This window comes from Podarcis erhardii (genome assembly GCF_964252035.2).
Source record: "Podarcis erhardii genome assembly, chromosome: 10".
Classification (NCBI taxonomy): domain Eukaryota; kingdom Metazoa; phylum Chordata; class Lepidosauria; order Squamata; family Lacertidae; genus Podarcis; species Podarcis erhardii.
Window position 1 is genome coordinate 11,736,614 of NC_138500.1, and position 18,450 is coordinate 11,755,063.

The window sequence follows — 18,450 nt, forward strand, 5'->3', positions numbered from 1 at the left end:
ATTGGTGGTGCTAGGGCTCAAAAGCCATCCCAGAGCCCCATCCCTGCTGCAGCCAAAGCGAAGCCTCCTAGAGGGACCAGGAAGTGTTACATCTGCGACAGTGCACACCATATGGCGAAAGAGTGCCCCCAGAGGCTCCAGAAGCACACTGCAGCACTAGCAACTGTGACAGCAGAGGTGCAATCAGAGGAGCAGCTTCAGGGAAACTGCAGTGCCTGGCTGGAAGCAGAGCTACTGGGGCTCAGCCAGGCGGATCTGTAGAGAAGTCCCCAGCATCCTTGCAGCGCATGGACCCTTTACCTCCCAAACCAGCAGTTTTACTCACAGCAACACTCCAGCTGCCTGATGGGCGACTTCTCGAGGTTCCAACAACCATCGATTCGGGAAGCAACGCCGATTTCGTGGGATTAGAGTTCGTCAAGCAGCATAACATAGCGCTCCTGCCTGCAACGACGCCTCTGAACGTGGTCACGGTAGACGGCAGGAAGTTGCTGGGGGGGCAAGTGGTGCAGCAAACCCCTCCCATGATGATGCAAATTGGAGACCATCGAGAGCTTATTAGTTTCAATGTCACCCACTTATCGGACACGCCCATCGTGTTGGGCATGAGTTGGCTGGACAGGCACAGTCCCGCGGTTGCTTGGTACCAGAGGCAGATCACCTTTTGTTCATCGTATTGCGCCCAGAATTGCATCCAAACCGATCAAGGAGGAGAAGCCGAACAGCAGCTGCATCTGAGTATGGTGCAAGCGGTTCCTCACAAGTACGCGGAGTTCTTGGAGGTTTTCTGCGAAAAGGAAGCTGACAAATTGCCGCCTCACAGACCTTACGACTGCGCGATTGACTTAGTGCCAGGCGCGCAGTTGCCAACTGCCAAGCTGTACTCCATGTCGGAAGACGAGCTGCAAGAGCTTCGGGAGTTCATAGAACACAACCTCAAGCGCGGATTCATCCAGGAATCTAAAGCAGCGGGAGGCAGTCCTGTTTTCTTTGTGAAAAAGAAAGACACGCCCCAGAAGAGGCTCATTGTGGACTACCGGTTCATAAACAGACTAACTAAGCCCAAGGCCTTCCCCATGCCCAAAATTGACGACCTTTTGGCTACAGTCAGGAGGGGGAAGATTTTTACCAAGCTGGATTTACGTGGAGCTTACAACCTCATCCGCATCAGGAAGGGCGACGAGTGGAAGACGGCCATGTTCACTCCTTTGGGCACGTACGAATACAGAGTTATGCCCTTCGGTCTACAAAATGGCAGCCATGTTTTCCAAGCATTCATGCATCACGTCCTGGCAGGTCTCCTCTACAAGAAGTGTGTCTGTTTTCTCGACGATATCCTGATTTTCTCGAAATCGCCAGAGGATCACGATAAGGACGTGAAGGAAGTTCTGCAGAGGCTGAAGGAACACAGGCTGTACGCCAAGTTGGAGAAGTGCCAGTTTGATGTGAGAGAGGTAGATTTCCTTGGCTACAAGCTGTCCGACGAGGGACTGGCCATGGACAAGACTAAAGTCCAAGCGCTGTTGGACTGGAAGAGCCCTCGAAATCGGAAGGAGGTCCAGAGGTTCATCGGCTTTGCCAATTTTTATCGCAAGTTTATTAAAGGTTTTGCAAACGCGACGGCGGCAATCACTGACACCCTCAGTTCCAAGAAGAAGAAGTTCGTCTGGACCGAACAAGCAGAGCGATCCTTTCGGAAGCTTAAAAGCCTTTTCGCCTCCGAGGAGCAGCTGCTGCACGTGAATCCTGGCAGGCCCATGCGGGTAGAGACAGATGCATCAGACAGAGCAGTTGGGGCCGTCCTCTTGCAAGAGGATTCGCAAGGCAACTGGAGACCGGGTGCATTCTACTCCCGGAAGCTCAGCAAGACGGAGCGCAACTACACCATATGGGACAGGGAGTTGTTGGCCATTCATGCAGCTTTCAAAGCGTGGCGACACTTCTTGATAGGAGCCAAGCACACGGTGCAGGTCCGCACGGATCACAAGAACTTGGAGTATTGGCGGACGGCTAAATTGCAAACCCAACGACACATGCGCTGGGCGGAATTCTTTGCGGATTTCGATTTCAAAATAGAATACATCCCTGGAGACTCCAATGTTATAGCAGACGCGCTGTCCCGAAAGCCTCAATACCTGGAGGAAGTAGCTCCAATCGCAGCAAAGTACATTTTCGCACCGCAGGCGTGGACGTGCGCTACCATCGCAGTCGACCTGGACGCGGTGCGACGCGCGCTGCAAGAGGATCAGTTTGCACAATCCAAGATGGAGGAGCTCCGCAGAGGGTCGCCTGACAACAATGAGTTTCAGTTGCAGGATGGACTTTTGACTCGCAAGGGCGCCCTTTACGTGCCCACCGACGAGCTTCGCGCCACGGTTTTGCAACAATTGCACGATGCCCCGAGTGCGGGCCATTTCGGCAAAGAGAAGACGATGGAGTTGGTGGCAAGGGACTTTTGGTGGCCCCAGATGAGAGGAGAGGTGGCGGACTACGTAGCCAGGTGCGATATCTGCCAGAGGTCCAAACCAGTGCATCAGAAGCAGGCGGGATTGTTAGAACCGCTGGAGACACCGCAGCAACCGTGGGAGAGGGTAGCGTTGGACTTTGTTACAGACCTGCCCAGCTCCAGAGGTAAGACGGCGGTGTTAGTGGTTGTGGACTTGTTCACCAAGATGGCGCACTTCATTCCTTGTGCCAAGGTGGCGACGGCAGAACAGACCGCAAAGCTCTTCATCGATCACGTCTTCAGAGTGCATGGACTACCGCAGTCCGTCTTGTCCGACAGGGGGCGCCAATTTGTTTCCACTTTCTGGCGGAAGCTTCTGGGCATCTTGCACGTCAAGATCAACCTGACGTCGGCGAGGCATCCACAGACCAACGGTCAAGCGGAGAGGGTCAACGCGATCATGCAGCAGTACCTACGGTGTTACGCCAACCAGCGACCCGCGGCGTGGGTGAACTACCTGCCGATGGCTGAGTTCGCCTACAACAACACGAAGCACGCATCCACCGGGGTGACGCCTTTCTTCGCGAACTATGGACGTCATCCCAGAACCTTCCCGAGCTTTACAGCACCTGAAGGGGGGGGACCTCAAAATGCCGACCAGTTTGCAGCAGAGTTGCAAGAGGTGCACGAGGAGCTGCGGAGACATTTGGAGCTGGCAAAGCAGGCGTATAAGGTGCAAGCCGATAAACACAGAAGGGCGGGGGAAGACATTCAGGTTGGGGACTGGGTATGGTTAGCAGCCCACGCGATGCCGGCCAGGTCGTTGGCCAAAAAGAAGTTAGAACACAGGCAGCTAGGACCATATCAAGTTGAGGCTAAGATCAATCCGGTGGCTTTTCGCCTAGCCCTTCCGGAGGGCTCCAGGGTGCACCCGGTCTTTCATAGGTCGGTGCTCACTCCCTACAAAGCCCCACACAGGTTTCAAGAGTCAGGAGCACCTCCAGAGCCACGTAGAAGGGCGCCTGAGGGAGGGGAGTCGCCAAGACCAGAACCTCTTAATGAGGTCACAGAGATACTGGATTCACGATGGGGGGAGGAGGGAGTTGAATATTTTCTCGCCAGGGAAGGCACTCCAGTCTCTGCAAATAGCTGGGTGCCGGGTTACGCTTTGGACGAACCCCTGTTGAAGGAGGAGTTTCATGCAATTTTTCCGCACAAACCCATGCCCGAGGAGTATTTTGATGATTGGCTTTTCACGCCCACTTTGTCGGGCAGCACGTTCGGGGGTTTCTCCTCGCCCGAGGGCTCTACGCCCAAAACAAGCCCGACCAGGGATCCCCGCCTGGGGGGGGGAGAGACAAACCCTTATTGGTGGGTGGATCAGCCAAGGGAGGTATGGAGTCAGAGGTGGATGATAGGTCCTTGGCAGGCAGCGCCAGGAGAAGCAGTGAGGGAGGAAGAGACTGTGATGCCTTCAGGGGGGGAACCCGAGTTCGAACACACGTATACGGAGCTGCCAGAGGAGAAGATTGACGTGGACACCCGGTATCCTGAACCGACCCAGGAAGAACCACATTTCCCTCAACCTGCACCCAGCGACCGGGAGGGGGGAAGGGGGGGCTTCGAGGGGGGGATGGATGTCAGGGTTTCTGGGAGAAGTGAGGAGATGGCAGAGGAGACGGAAAGCGAGTGGGAGGAGGGAGAGAGAGACGAGGAAGAAGATGACGGAATTCGAAGGGAATCTATGAGCCTAAGCAGTGAGTCAGAGGATTCCCAAAAAGGAGCTAGCATGATCAGGCGAAAAGCAGGAGAAGAGAGAAGCTGTGAAAAGTCAGGAAAGGAGGGGAGAAAGCCCAGTGAAGCACAGACGCTGTCAGAGGGGTCTCAGCCGGAACGGAGTAAAGGGGGTGGAGTTGTCAGCCTCTCGGAGGGAGGAGGAACAGGAGAAAACAGAGAGAGGGGGTTGGAGCAAGGTGTTCAGCCGGAAAGGGTAGAGAGTGGAACAGGGGGCAGTATAGAGGACGAAGGAAAGGTCAAAAGCAACGTACGCGCGCCAAGTTCAAACATAGAGGCGCGCGGAAGTGGGGAAAGCTCAGAGGAGGAGCCCGGCCCCAAAGCCAGAAGGAGGGGGCAGGAGGCGGCAGAGGATTCAGCCTCAGGCGAATCCCGGAAAGAGAGAACCCAGGGGGGCAGAAAGACCCTGCGGAAAAGAAAGGAGAGGAAGAGGTGGTCTAGAGCCAGGCTATTAAGTTGGTGTGGAGGAGGGGAGGAGTCAGAGGGGGACTTCGGCGGTCTAACGTGACAGACGTACAGCCACAATGCTGAACTGTGAAAGAAGCAATTATCTTCAATAAACTTTTCCTGTAAGTAAACTATAACGGAGTAGGGTCTCTCGTGAGCTGGGACCCACCTGGGTGGCTGTGACACATAGTTAAAAAAACAAAGCTGTACCCCGCCTCCCACAAACACATTTAAAAGGCCGTAGAATATTAATCAGCCTAAGGCCTGGTTTAAGAGGAACATTTTTCCCAGGCACTTAAAGGTGTATAATGAAGGCGCCAGGCAAACCTCCCTGGGGAGAGCATTCCACAAATGGGGAGCCACTACAGAGAAGGCCCCGTTCTCATGTTGCCACCCTCCAGACGACATATGGAGCAGGCACACGAAGACAGGCTTTAGATGATGAATACAAAGTCTGGGTTGGTTTATAGGGTATTCATATCTACTCAGAAGCTGGGCAAGCTTCTGGTTGGCCAATGAAGGGAACAGGTTGCTGGACAAGATAGGTCTTTGGCCTGAGCCAGCAGGGCTCTGGGAGTGTTATATTCAAAATGTAATGAAGATTAGTAAGTAATTTTAAATGAGTCACATCCATTGCTCCACACACTTTTTTCTTTTGGGGCACCTGCCCAGGCTGGGGAAAAATTCTGCACAAGACTCGAACCCACAACCCTGGGATTAAGAAGTATCATGCCAGCTCAGAATGTGGTGTTTGAGGTAGAAAAAAACGTTGCCCAGCCCCTCTGTCACCACTTTAAAAATCAGTAGGTATCATCAGGGTTAGCTCCTGTGCTAAAGGTGCTGCTTCTCCTTTGCTGAAAAACAGGTCAGTTTGTGCTTTGTTACTTTAGTGTCAACGCGTCTGGTTCCTTCCGAAGATCTATCAACAGCAATTGCAAAACAGCAGTGCTGATCCATAGCTATGTATTGGTTTGTGTGTGTGTGTGTGTGTGTGTGTGTGTGTGTGTGTGTGTGGTGGTGGTGGTGGTGTTTTTTTACTCTTGAGTCAGTTCTCTTGTATGCAGCGTTTTGTAAAAGATATACAGTATACATGAGCTGGGTGTTTAATTTACTATAAAATCAGCCTCCAGCTGAAAACCTGTGAAATCGTTTTAGTTAATTTGCCGTATTTATCAGTTTACCAGCGAAACTTGAGCAGGCCAGTAGGGAATTCATCATCTGCAGCAGTTTGGAAAATTAAAAACAAAACCTTTGTTGTTGTTGTTTTTCTCGGGGTGGCGGAGGAGAAAGGGAAGTTGAAGCAGCGGCTGCTTAGATCGCCGCCTTCCCTTGTACACGTACAGGGAGAGAAGGGAACGGTGTCTGGCTTTACGAAGTTCTTCTGCCGCCCTCCACGTACGCTCAGTTTTAATTTAACTTGTCACAATGCCTGCCCCTTTCAGACAAGTTATTTAATGCTGAACATTGCATCCGAAATACCTTACGAGCTGATGGACCGCTCCTAAGAGCCCTCCTTGATATGTAAATGGGTTGCGATAAAACGCAGGTCCTTCCTCCTTGGAAATGTTGTAAAGCATAAGCTATATTCTAATGACATTGTTCGCTGCATTTCTGCGCCCACGCGCCACACCACTGTCTGCCTCCTGGGATGACTTAAGTTTTTTGACATTGTTACATGGCAGGAGTGGAGTGGCATGCTTTACTCAGGGACTGTGTTCACACCATACATTTCTTTTTATTTTTATTTTTTTAATTTTTATTAGATTTTTCCAGAATTATAACGAATATCACATAACAAAACAACAAACAAAAACAATGACAGAAAAAGAAAACATGCATCAGAGAAAAACAACCATATACTACAAAATACCTCCCACCCACCACCATAACAAATACACAATAAAAACAAACTTAATCCTTTAAAAATCCAACTTTGTGTACATATTAATTGACTTCCTCTAGTCCCTCCCTTCTGAACTTCCTTGTATCTGATTGTAACAGCTTTCCAGTATCATTATTAAACAAGAATACTTCCAATTATAATCTAATTTGTTCACTTTTCTTATTGTTCTGAATCCAATTTATTTAATTAAATCTTAGTTTAATCCTAGGCCTACTTGGTACTTTCAAGTGTTTTCTAATTTTTTATATTACAATATTTGTTCAAATAGTCCTTAAATTTCTTCCAATCTTCTTGGTATTCCTCTTCTTTCTGGTCGCAGATTCTTCCAGTCAGGTCAGCTAGCTCCGAAAAGTCCATCATTTTCTTCTGCCAATCACACCATACATTTAAGCACATTCCCTTCCTTCCCAAAGAATCCTGGGAACTGTGCTTTCGACTTCACAGAGCTATGATTCCCAACACCCTTCACAAACTATAGTTCCCAGGATTCTTGGGAGGGGCTGCTTTAAATGTATGGTGTGTACACAGCCCAGATAGCATTTTGGGTGGTTTCCCATAATATGCCATTCCACACTTATTTGCGCATTTAGTTGCATTTTATTCAAGCAACTATTCAAGGCCACAACCTTTCATCAGCTAACGAAGCCCTAATTACGTGGGCCTTCAGAATTGACTATAAATGCATGTCTGTTGGACTGCAATAAATTAAGAGCATAAAAGTCCTGTCTTAAAGCCATCCAAGTTAGTGGCCATCACTGCCTCCTTGTAGAAGTGAGTTCCATAGTTTAACCATCTGCTGTGTGAACAGGTTATTTCTTTTGTTCGCCTGTCCTGAATCTTCCAGCATTCATCTTCATTGTCCCTGGGAGAAATGCTCAGAACCAGGGGTGCTCAGAACTTGAATAAAATATTGGGGGTAGGTAAGCTGCACCCCAAATAATCAGTCACAAGACATTATGCATGCACACCATGGCAATGCCCATCAAATATTTTAATGGGGGGGGGGCTAGGAGTTGGCTCCTATGCTCAGAACAACATTTTCCACTTAAGGTGAAGCCCATCTGAGCCTCTTCAAAAGTCATCAAAGATCTCCATCACCTTCTGTCTCAACCCAGCTTTGCAAGGTGAAGAACATTTTTCACCTTTGGAGAGCAGTAGGAGGTAGAGCAGGGATCTGCAAACTTTTCCAGCAGGGGGCCGGTCCACTGTCCCTCAGACTTTGTGGGGGGCCGGATGTCAGATGGCAATAGTAGTTGCTCATGAGTAATCAGGCAGGACTCAGACCTGTCTTTTACAGGTTTTATTTTGGTGCAAACTATTTACAGTGCAGAGCCACAAGTTCATATCTGCCTCAATCGCTAGCAGAATCTGGGAGTGGTTGTTTCCTGGACCTCCCCCAGCATAAAAGTCTCGTTACTCCCTCTTTGCGCTTTAGACCTCTGCGCAGGGTGTGCAATGGAAGAGGCGTGCTTCCCTCCTGGCCGGCTTGGCCAGGAGCGGTGCTGAGGCTCCCAGCAGCATCCTCTGATCCTTTCCCCTCTTCCCCACTGGAGGTTGGGCTTTCCTCATCACCAGAAGAACTGCTTCGCAAGATTTTCAGAGGCTCCCTGTAGCACGATGGCCCCTCTGTTTCCCGCCCCTGTTCTGATGGCGGTTCCCTGACACCGGACTACATTTTTTTGGGGGGGGGTAATGAACAAATTCCTATCCCCCACATATAACCCAGAGATGCATTTTAAATAAAAGCACACATTCTACTCATGTAAAAACACACTGATTCTCGGACCGGGCGATTGGGCTGGATCCGGCCCCCAGGCCTTAGTTTGCCTACCCCTGAGGTAGAGTAAGGGTCTGTTAGGAGCTGGTGTCAGGAAATGGTCGGCAAAAATATAAAAAAATTAAATAAAATGTCAGTGACGTTAACTCTTTATTCAAAGAAACCAAAACAATGCAGGCCTGGTGATCTTGCCCCAGTGAAGCAGTTCTGAGGACCAAAATGGAGACCTACAATAAAGCTTTGTTCTTCGTGAAATTTGGATTGAGGCCCAAACTGGAACCCACCAGTTTGTTTGCTTTGCTTAATGGTTCAGTTGCTATCTTTTTTTCTTTCCTGGGCGGGGAAGCATGTTTTCCGTATGCCAGCTAGTATAAAATAGCAGAATAATGTTGCTAACTGTGCATGAATATTTGGGGAGAAATTACTTGATGGTGCTCTAGGGAGCGATAAACAGTTGAGCGCCTCAACACAGCTAACCCAAGACACAGACGTACACACTTTCACCGCTATATAGTTATGCACAGTGCACGGAAAAACGTATCAAAGCTGCGAGACACATAAAACGGAATGAAAATATGCTGGTTTTCTCTGTACAGTACTCTGCTGCACTACATGCCCCCCCCTCTGCCCCCCAGCAAATGCTTGCTAATATTCCTGGATGGGGAGAAGGGGAGGGGGCTCAAGGAAGATTTTTTCCCCTCTCCTCCCCCATCCGTCCCCCAGTGGAATGGAAACGAAAGAACTCCTTCATTACTAAAATAATTTGCACAATAATAGAAATAAATAACTGAATGGCAGGTTCTCTGGAGGAACGATTTCTCCGCGCTTCCCTACCAGCGCTGACTATGTGCTCATTAGCAGTGCATAGAATTTGCATGACATTTCCAGAGCCAAGGAAGGAACGAGATATCTGCTGTATAATAAGCACTTGCGGTTTGGAGGAAGATGGACAAGAACAGTGACTTGGCAATCTTCCAAGCCTTTAAGATCCATCGTGTATAGGTCTGGTCTTGGATGTCTCTTATCTGACATCTGTCCCCTGTCGCTTAAGACCCCCTTTTCCCGCCACCCCCTGGGGTTGCACGTGATCAAAGAAGGAGGAGGAATAAAAGGAAAGACTCAATCAGCGGCTTTCAAGCTTCCGTCTTCAGGGAACGCTTTCCACCTCAGCCTGTTTGCTAAAGAAGCACAGCCGTTGGCCACAGAGCAAAGACATGTTGTAGAATAGTGAGGCATGTTTGCGTGTCGAGGTCCCCAAGACACCCCCCAAATAAAACACCATTGACACTTGATTTTAGTTTACGGTTTTTGGCATGATTTTGGCCACAACTTTATTAAAAATACAAGAAATGTAAGTGGTTGCTTAGGCATTGGTTGCGACTATCTGACCCCGCATGGGGACAGACTGACATTCACATGCATGTGAAGTCAGTAAGGGAAAACATTTGGGGAGAGAGGCAGAGCTGGGTACCATGTTCTCACCTCTCCCCAAATGCTCCCAGGGGCTCTTGCGTGGCCCTAGCATCTTGACAGGGGTTCGGACAAAAGTACGGCGAGCCCCTGGATTCCTTTAACGGAATACCCTTGCAGCAGCAGCATTTGGAGGGGCAGGCACAGCCAATCCATACCCCTCCACCAACCAGTTCATAAAACCAGTGCCTAACCGCAACCTTACGCAGTAGGCAAAAACCAAATGGCACCAGCCAATCAGCCAAATGGACAAAATTCCTACCGGGCCCCCAAAAGCAGACGACCCCATGACAGGCATAGCAAGGTCAAGTGAACAATCCTGAACATAGGGAGGGAGGGAGGGTGATCCGATGTGCGCAGCAAAAAGAGGAAGCTCAACACTGTGCGCAAGGTATTTAAAGGCTATGGCTGAGAATCACGAAATGGCAACATATAAATCTCCACAGGAAGCTCCATGATAATGGTGGCCAAACTCTTTTCCCGCCCAGCAACAGTGGGTGTCTTGCTAGCCCCCACCGCAACACATGCTCAGACACTTTTTTGGCACATGCTCAGTTCATGCACATGGGGCATAGGAAGCTGCCTTTATACTGAATCAGACCACTGGCCCTCTGATGCCTAACCACTGTATAGCACCAGCAAGGGTGTGGCTGGTTTTTTTTAAAAAAAGGAAATTGCAACTGTAAGGGAGCTAAACCTTGGCGATTAGGGGCAGAAGTGTCTTGGCCCATCGTCCCTATGGCAGTCTTGATGGGAAAAGGCTTGCAGGAAAAGGAAAAGGAATAAACCCTACAGAAATCCAGAGCGGAGTCCTAAGAAGGATGGATGGCACCCAGGGTCAGATTTAGGTTTGATGAGGCCCTAAGCTACTGGAGGTAATGGGGCCCTTTCTATGTCCAGCTGTCCTCTGTCAACAACAAATTGCCGCTGTTTTTTGCGTTGAATATGTGCTATGTGGTAATTTATGGACCTAATAGGTATCTAAAGCCATTGGCACATAACAAAATATGTATTTTATCAAAGTAATTGTTGAACTGAAATATAGTTCATAAGGTACCACTGTATATAGAAATGGGCAAACCGGTGATATTTTAGGGAGCAGGCTAGCAGGCGGGGCACATTACTTATATCACAGGAGCCTACACAACACAAAACACTGTTGCTGTATGTAGGTTTTATTTTATTTATTTTTTATCTTATATTTTGGAAATGTACATCCAGTTTTTCCCCCTTTAATTTTTTTGGGGGCCCCCAAGAGAGTGGGGCCCTAAGCTATAGCTTGTTTAGCTTATACGTAAATCCAGCACTGTTTGCGAGCAACTTCTCTTAACGCCATGCATTTCTGTATTTTCACTAAAATCTTCATTTCATAATAATAATAATAATAATAATAATAATAATAATAATAATAATAATAATAATTTATTTATACCCTGCCCATCTGGCTGGGCTTCCCCAGCCACTCTGGGAGGCTTCCAACAAAATATTAATTTACCGTAATACATCAATTTCTATACATATTTCGCCCTAATACATGCATATTTGTAAACACTGGTTGGAGAACTGCATTGCAAAATTTGGAAAGCTGTGAATTTTGAAGGATAAGTGCAAATCCGGCACTGATGGCACCTTATGTGACTTCTGACAACTCCTGCAGCCCAGCTGGTGCCAAACCTCTTGCTCTGCTTTCCTTTGGACCACATCAGCAAGGCTGAGAGGGGAGCTATTGTCATCTGGGCAACTCAGGACCTCCGTACTCACTAGGGCAGCCATATTGCAAAAAATGAAAATCCCAACACAAAGCTGTTGAGTTTGGGGGATGGTGTTTTTTTACAAATTGAAGTTTTTAAGCTTTTTTAAAAATGAAATTCACCAAAACAAAACAAAAATCACTTCAGATATGAGCAGCCCATATCCTTCTCGGACATTTTAAGCGGTTTTTCAAAAAATCCAACTGTTTCGTTTGAGACTCAGATTGGGTATGACCAGCTATCAACAGGTAGATTAATTCGCACAGCAAAACGGCGCAAACTTTTTAAAAGCTTTAAAAATATCTGCTGATTTTTATCTGCATGTTATTGGCAATTGCTTCACATTATGTTATGCAGAATTTTTTTTGATTAAGCGGTTTGTGAATTTTTCTAAACGTGTTTCTTCTAAAAATAATAATAATAATGTTAAGCGGAACAAAACAAATTCCTTCCAGTAGCACCTTAAAGACCAACTAAGTCAGTTCTTGGTATGAGCTTTCGTGTGCATGCACACTTCTTCAGATACACTGAAAGCTCATACCAAGAACTGACTTAGTTGGTCTTTAAGGTGCTACTGGAAGGAATTTGTTTTGTTTTGACTATGGCAGACCAACACGGCTACCTATCTGTAAATGTTAAGCGGGACAAACAATTTCGGTAGTAAGAAATCCGCTTCCGGTGCCTGCTGAGTCCAAATTCTGGAGCATCAGATTTGTCAACGCATCCCAACCCAGCTTTGAGCCATTTCAGGCTCTGTCGCTTTAAAGCTTTCTGAATGTGAGCTTGCTTAAACTCAATCCATTGCATACAGCTGCTGCCTTGACCTACTTTGCGTGAGCCTATACAGAAAAGGAAACCATCTAGCAATAACTTGACCGCACCCCCTTAAGAAAAATAATAATAATCTTTGCAAGCACAGCATTACAAGTCTGCTGGGGATTTGCTTTCCCCCGTAGTAATCTTGCAACGACTCAGCCCTGATAAAGGGATGCTCTCTAGCCATGTTCGCTTGGGGTGGGAATCACTGTATTGCTGTAGGTAAAAGAGAGTGGAGAATCCTGCACCAATATTCTGTCTTTGGCGTAGTTGCTGCCCATTTCATACAGCTTGTTGAAATTGATTCAGGGTGGGGTTTCCCATATGCCTTGCAAGTCTTCCCTGAGTTCATAGGCTTCATTTCAGGGATCCATTCTCATTTCTCTTTTCATATATTAGAAAGCAGGGTTGAGGGTGGATTTCATCTAAATTAGAATCTGTGCACACCGCTTAGTAGTAGTAGTAGATTGAGCCAGAGGGGTAAGGATGGTCAAGGAAGGGAGAGGAGAGGAGCCATTGCAAGAGAAAGGCAGAGAGAGTGACTCCAGAAAGGAAAGAGAGAAGGCTGCATGTACAGCGAAATGTTTTCCACAGGGCTTGCCGTCAGTTTGTGCTGCCATGTTCGCAAGACCAGCTCTCGGTTTGAAGTGGTAATGAAGCATTGATCACAGATGAGGCAAGGTGGGGGCGGGGAGGGGGAAGAGAGGTGTTTGAATTGCCCTTTGCTCATTCGTTATTTTATTTTTCTTTATCTCCTAGCTGTGGAAGACAGAAAATTGTTCATAGGAATGGTTTCGAAGAAGTGTAACGAGAACGATATCAGGGTGATGTTTTCTCCATTTGGCCAGATAGAAGAATGCCGAATCCTCCGGGGACCAGACGGGCTGAGCCGAGGTGAGTGCGAGAAGCCTACGAAACCCTCTTATCATTATTTCTAAGTGCTAATTGGAGCTGGAGATCATGGCCGGGGGAGATGAAGCCACTGTCAGCATCTAGAGGCTATGCTCGGAAGCATGCCATGTGACAGAGGAACCCCTGCTAATTCTTTAATAGAAGCTGAAATTATCACCTTTTACTCAATAATAATAATAATAATAATGCCCAAGAGGTTATCTGTGGCAACGTACATTAAGGCATGTCATTGCCCTCTTTGACAGGTGGAGAGAGAGATTCAACACAGGGGCCGTTTCTCCCATATTTTTAATTTAGATGCCCATCATTCTGACAGGTGGGGTGCACATGAGGGAATGGCTTTCATGCTGCAGAAATGCCTGTGGCCAGATGTATTGTGCTCACCTGCCTGCCTCTGGGCCCAGATCACCTCCTAAGATCATGCAGGTGGTTGTGCTTTCACTGCGATGCTCTCCCCTAGCTCAGTGTTCTCTATGGGAGTGAACGTCAACCATTCCTCTAATGCTATAGAAAGTAGAAGGGTGCCTTTGGGGACAGCTGAAGCCTGCTCTCTGCCTCTGGTGACTCCAGATTTACAAAACCAAGCCTGGTCCTATCTGCACCTCTTTGTCTGCTTCGCCCTACCCTGTGTTTGGTTTCTTGGCAGCCGTGGGGCTGGGGAACTCGTGTGGACTTGCAGGCGGGGCTGGACTACTCATTTTTCCTGGCCACTGGCCATCCTGACAGATATGATAGTCCAGGCTTCCTCCAACTCGGCCCTCCAGATGTTTTGAGACTACAATTCCCATCATCCCTGACCACTGGTCCTGCTAGCTAGGGATCATGGGAGTTGTAGGCCAAAAACATCTGGAGGGCCGAGTTGGAGGAAGCCTGTTATAGTCCAACAACATCTGCAGGGCTACAGGTTCTCCACCCCTCGACTGAGTGTGGTGACATTGTTTTGAGCCAGCCTTTATGCAGCAAACTATGTAAAGGGCTTGAAGATATGTAGCATGCCATCACTGTTTAAATGTGTTTGGGTGATACGGCCTGGTCCATGATGCGAATTTGCAGACATAATTCAAGGAGGGAACTTATGTGGTACAGATCCCAGGGGAAATTTGGAAACAGCAGGAAGAGGTTGACTCGCAAAGCATGTGGTGTGGCCATATAGGTCTTCTCAGCTGTTAATGACTAAGCTTGCCTAATCACATCTACTCCGCTAGAAAAGAAATATTATGTAGCATTCCCTGTAATTGCATATGTCGCGATAGATTTGGTGGATGCTGATATTTATTGGTCTTAGGGTTGTATGACGGTCAGCAAGGTAATGTCTGCAAATTCTGACATTTACTGACAAATCTGTAGAGCCTTGAATGATATCATTTTCACCATATGCAGGTGAAGGAGATTCATCAGACCACAGATTCAAATGTGTATGTGTGTTTTAAGAGGCTCATGACACAAAAAGTCATACGCTGTCTTAAGACATACCAGTAAATGTCATTAATCATCAAATATCAGACATTTACCATAACATAAAAACCATCAGAAGGTGCATATTGGTTCCAAGTTGTGTAGGAGTCCATACCTTCTCACTGGTTAGTGCAATGTGGAATTCATTGTAAAGGGAAACACAACAATATAGTCACAGGAATATTTGTGCACTTAATAAAAATAATTCTGGGCCCCCCAGCTGAATTCTACAATGTGGATAAATTATGCAAATCAAATTAAGCTTATTTGCATACATGTTCTTATTTGACGTAATTTATTCAGCATCTGCCAGTCACGAGATGAGGCCAGGAGCTGTGCAGAACACTCTGACTTCTGTAAATCACTCTCTTCTTCGGAAATGTCATCAGGCATCACTTCTCGTTAAATGTAGCCGAAGATTTCCTTCCCAGTTTCCCAAAAATACTCTCCCCTGGAAAACAGATCCTGATTTTCTACTGTTTTCTTTGGGGTGAGAGAAATTTCACCATATATGTATATATATATATGAGGGAGAAGTTCTGCATACCTTACTTAAGCGTATGAGGTGGCAAAGGACAGGGGGTTTTTTGTTTTTGTTTTTGTTTTTAAAAAAGCTTTCCCCTTGCTTTTAAAACTTTCATTTTGTATTTTTATGTTGTGAACCGCCCTGCGAGCTTCAAATGAAAGGCAGCGTAAGGATTTAATAAATAAATAAATTGTAATCAAAAATCAATATGGGGGAAAAAATCTCAACTACCTTTATAAGTTTAAGTAAGATAAGCTGCAACTACCCCCTACACACACACACACACACACACACACACACAAACTGTTCAAGAAATATCTTCCACTCCCATGAGTTTTTGTTTTTTTCCCCACCCCACACCACTCCTCCTTAATGGCAGAAAAAGAAAATTTCAGCGCAGCTCTAGAACTCCACATTTTCAAGCCCATCTCCACAGTCCAAAGAGGCTGGAAACTTGACTGCTGAGATTTAACAGAATTTTGCTTTTCTTTACCCATTACAAAATTCTGGACATCTGCCCAGTGCACACAGACCTGCTTATGTAGAATCCAGCCAGATACTCATTTGACTCAATACTGTCCCATCCTCAAGGAACCTAGGAAGATGTGGCGTTGCCATAGTTCTCCATGGATATGGGGCTGTCATTGTGTGGCTGCCATGTCAATACCACAAAATCAAGGGAATCACAGTTTATGCATTTTCATTGCAATTCTTACATGTATCCCAAAGGCATGAGTACATTGCTTTGGGGAAAATACCTGAAAGTACCAAAACAATATTCTAAAAACTAGCAGGACCCATGTAGGTGTCTGTGTTTTCACGTTATCCTTAGTCCTAGAATGGGAACCTTCCTTCTCTCCCATTCCCTGGCATCAAGAGCCTTGTTATATTCTGAATTTTCAGTTTTCTGTACACTTTGCAAGCTTCAGTGTATCTAGAATCTTGAGCACGCTTGTTCTCTTTGAGGTTTGCTGCTATTTCACTGTCAGAATAGATTTTGGAGGTGCAGGGCGAGCATTTTCAAGCACGAATGGGCAAGTGACAAATGATGAGAGCATAAGAAAAGCCTGGCTGCTGGACCAGGTCAAAAGCCCATTCATTCCAGCATCTTGTTCTCATGGTGGCCAACCCGATTCTGTTTATCTAATCTATTTAACAGAATTAAATAGCAGGGCACCAAGGGGGAGAGGAAACACTCCTTCCATGTAGTCACTTTTCTTAATTGATCTTCAGTGCCAGAAGATTACGTCAGAGTGCCAGCCCTACCATTAGACAGAGTGAGGCAGCCAGCCATTCCTCTCAAGCCCTTCAGCCATTCCCCACTGTTGGAAGGCAGAACTGTGTGTGCTATATGACCTGCCCTGAACTCCCACAGCTGCCCTTGGGTGTTTTGGAGGCAGAGGAGGGTTTAGGGCAGCTCAACTGGTTCCGCCACACTGGGCGCCGAGCCAAGGTTGGCGTTGCAGAACATCGTAATTATGACATAGTGCATGCACAGAATGGAAGGCAAGAGGTAGGGGAGTGTTGGAGCTTCCGTACGCCCGAGCTGTAATAGCTCTCCTCCTCGTCGTATCTTCGGAATCCATCAACCTCTGCTCCAACGTTGATTAACGACCTAAGCCTTTAATGAGGCTTCAGGCATGCTCCCTCATTACGCAGAGTATCCAAACAGCAGCAAAAGGAGTGAGATATGTGCGCTACATTGCTACGTTTATTTCTAACTACGCAGGACAGAAAAGAAATGCATCTGCTCTCTGTGAGAGTCAGTGAACAACTGGACAAAGAAATAGGAAACCAGTAACTTCAACATCCGTCTCCCATTAGACTTCCAACAGTCTGGAATGTAAACAGAGTCTTGTGACTCCAAAAACTGCACAATGGCATAACAGAAATCGAACAGGGAGCACTGAATTTTGGCCTTGAACTGGACGCTGCTGAAATTTGAAAGGCCAGTGTCCATCCCTGGTAGAGGACACTGTCTTGTCCATAGGAATAAGGTACAACTGGCAAGTTAAAACAAAATAAAAAAATTCCTTCCAGTAGCACCTTAAAGACCAACTGAGTTAGTTCTAGGTATGAGCTTTCGTGTGCATGCACACTTCTTCAGATACACTGAAACAGAAGTCACCGGACCTTTCTATATAGTGAGAAGGTGGGGAGGGGTATTACTCAGAAGGGTGGTGGGAATGGGTGATTGGCAGATAGCTGCGATGAGCCTGTTGACGACTCTTAACGACTGCAATAGGTCTAACAGGAAAAAGCAAGGGGTGAGAAGGTGAAAAATGGCTTTGTCATGTATAATGAGATAAGAATCCAATGTCTTTATTCAAACCAGGTCTCTCCATAGTTTTAAGTTTGGTGATAAGTTGCAATTCAGCAGCTTCTGAAAGAGAAGCTGCTGAATTGCAACTTATCACCAAACTTAAAACTATGGAGAGACCTGGTTTGAATAAAGACATTGGATTCTTATCTCATTATACATGACAAAGCCATTTTTCACCTTCTCACCCCTTGCTTTTTCCTGTTAGACCTATTGCAGTCGTTAAGAGTCGTCAACAGGCTCATCGCAGCTATCTGCCAATCACCCATTCCCACCACCCTTCTGAGTAATACCCCTCCCCACCTTCTCACTATATAGAAAGGTCCGGTGACTTCTGTTTCAGTGTATCTGAAGAAGTGTGCATGCACACGAAAGCTCATACCTAGAACTAACTCAGTTGGTCTTTAAGGTGCTACTGGAAGGAATTTTTTTATTTTGTTTTGACCATGACAGACCAACACGGCTACCTATCTGTAACTGGCAAGTTGGTTCACTTCTGAGTGAAGTTGGTTCACTCAATACTGAGCAAGATGGACCAGTGTTTTCTGAGTCAGAGTAAGCCAGCTTCCCATGTATTTGTATAACTGTCCACAGGATGCTGGAACATCATCCCTAGAACAAAGTACCGTATTTTTCACTCCATAAGACACACCTGACCATAAGACGCACCTAGTTTTTAGAGGGGGAATGCAAGGAAAAAAATATTCCTTAAAGGGAGCAGTGACCAGAGCCTGTATGCATCCCAAGTTCTGCTCAGCTCAGCGCTCCCTTTCACAAGCCGCGTGGAGCGTGTGTGCAGCTCTTGCAGGCTTTTCCCCGAGGAGGGAGAAGGG

At 46.9% G+C, this 18,450-nt stretch overlaps 1 protein-coding gene across 29 annotated transcripts in view; it reads left to right on the forward strand.

Moving 5' to 3' along the window:
* CELF2 (CUGBP Elav-like family member 2) overlaps window positions 1-18,450 on the forward strand; it is a 559,297-nt gene that overhangs the window by 471,761 nt on the left and 69,086 nt on the right. For all 29 annotated transcript variants that reach the window (XM_081879933.1, XM_081879914.1, XM_081879916.1 and 26 more), the window contains one exon: window positions 13,164-13,298. In XM_081879933.1, the coding sequence (XP_081736059.1) occupies window positions 13,164-13,298 (135 nt within the window). The remainder of the gene's footprint in view (window positions 1-13,163; window positions 13,299-18,450) is intronic.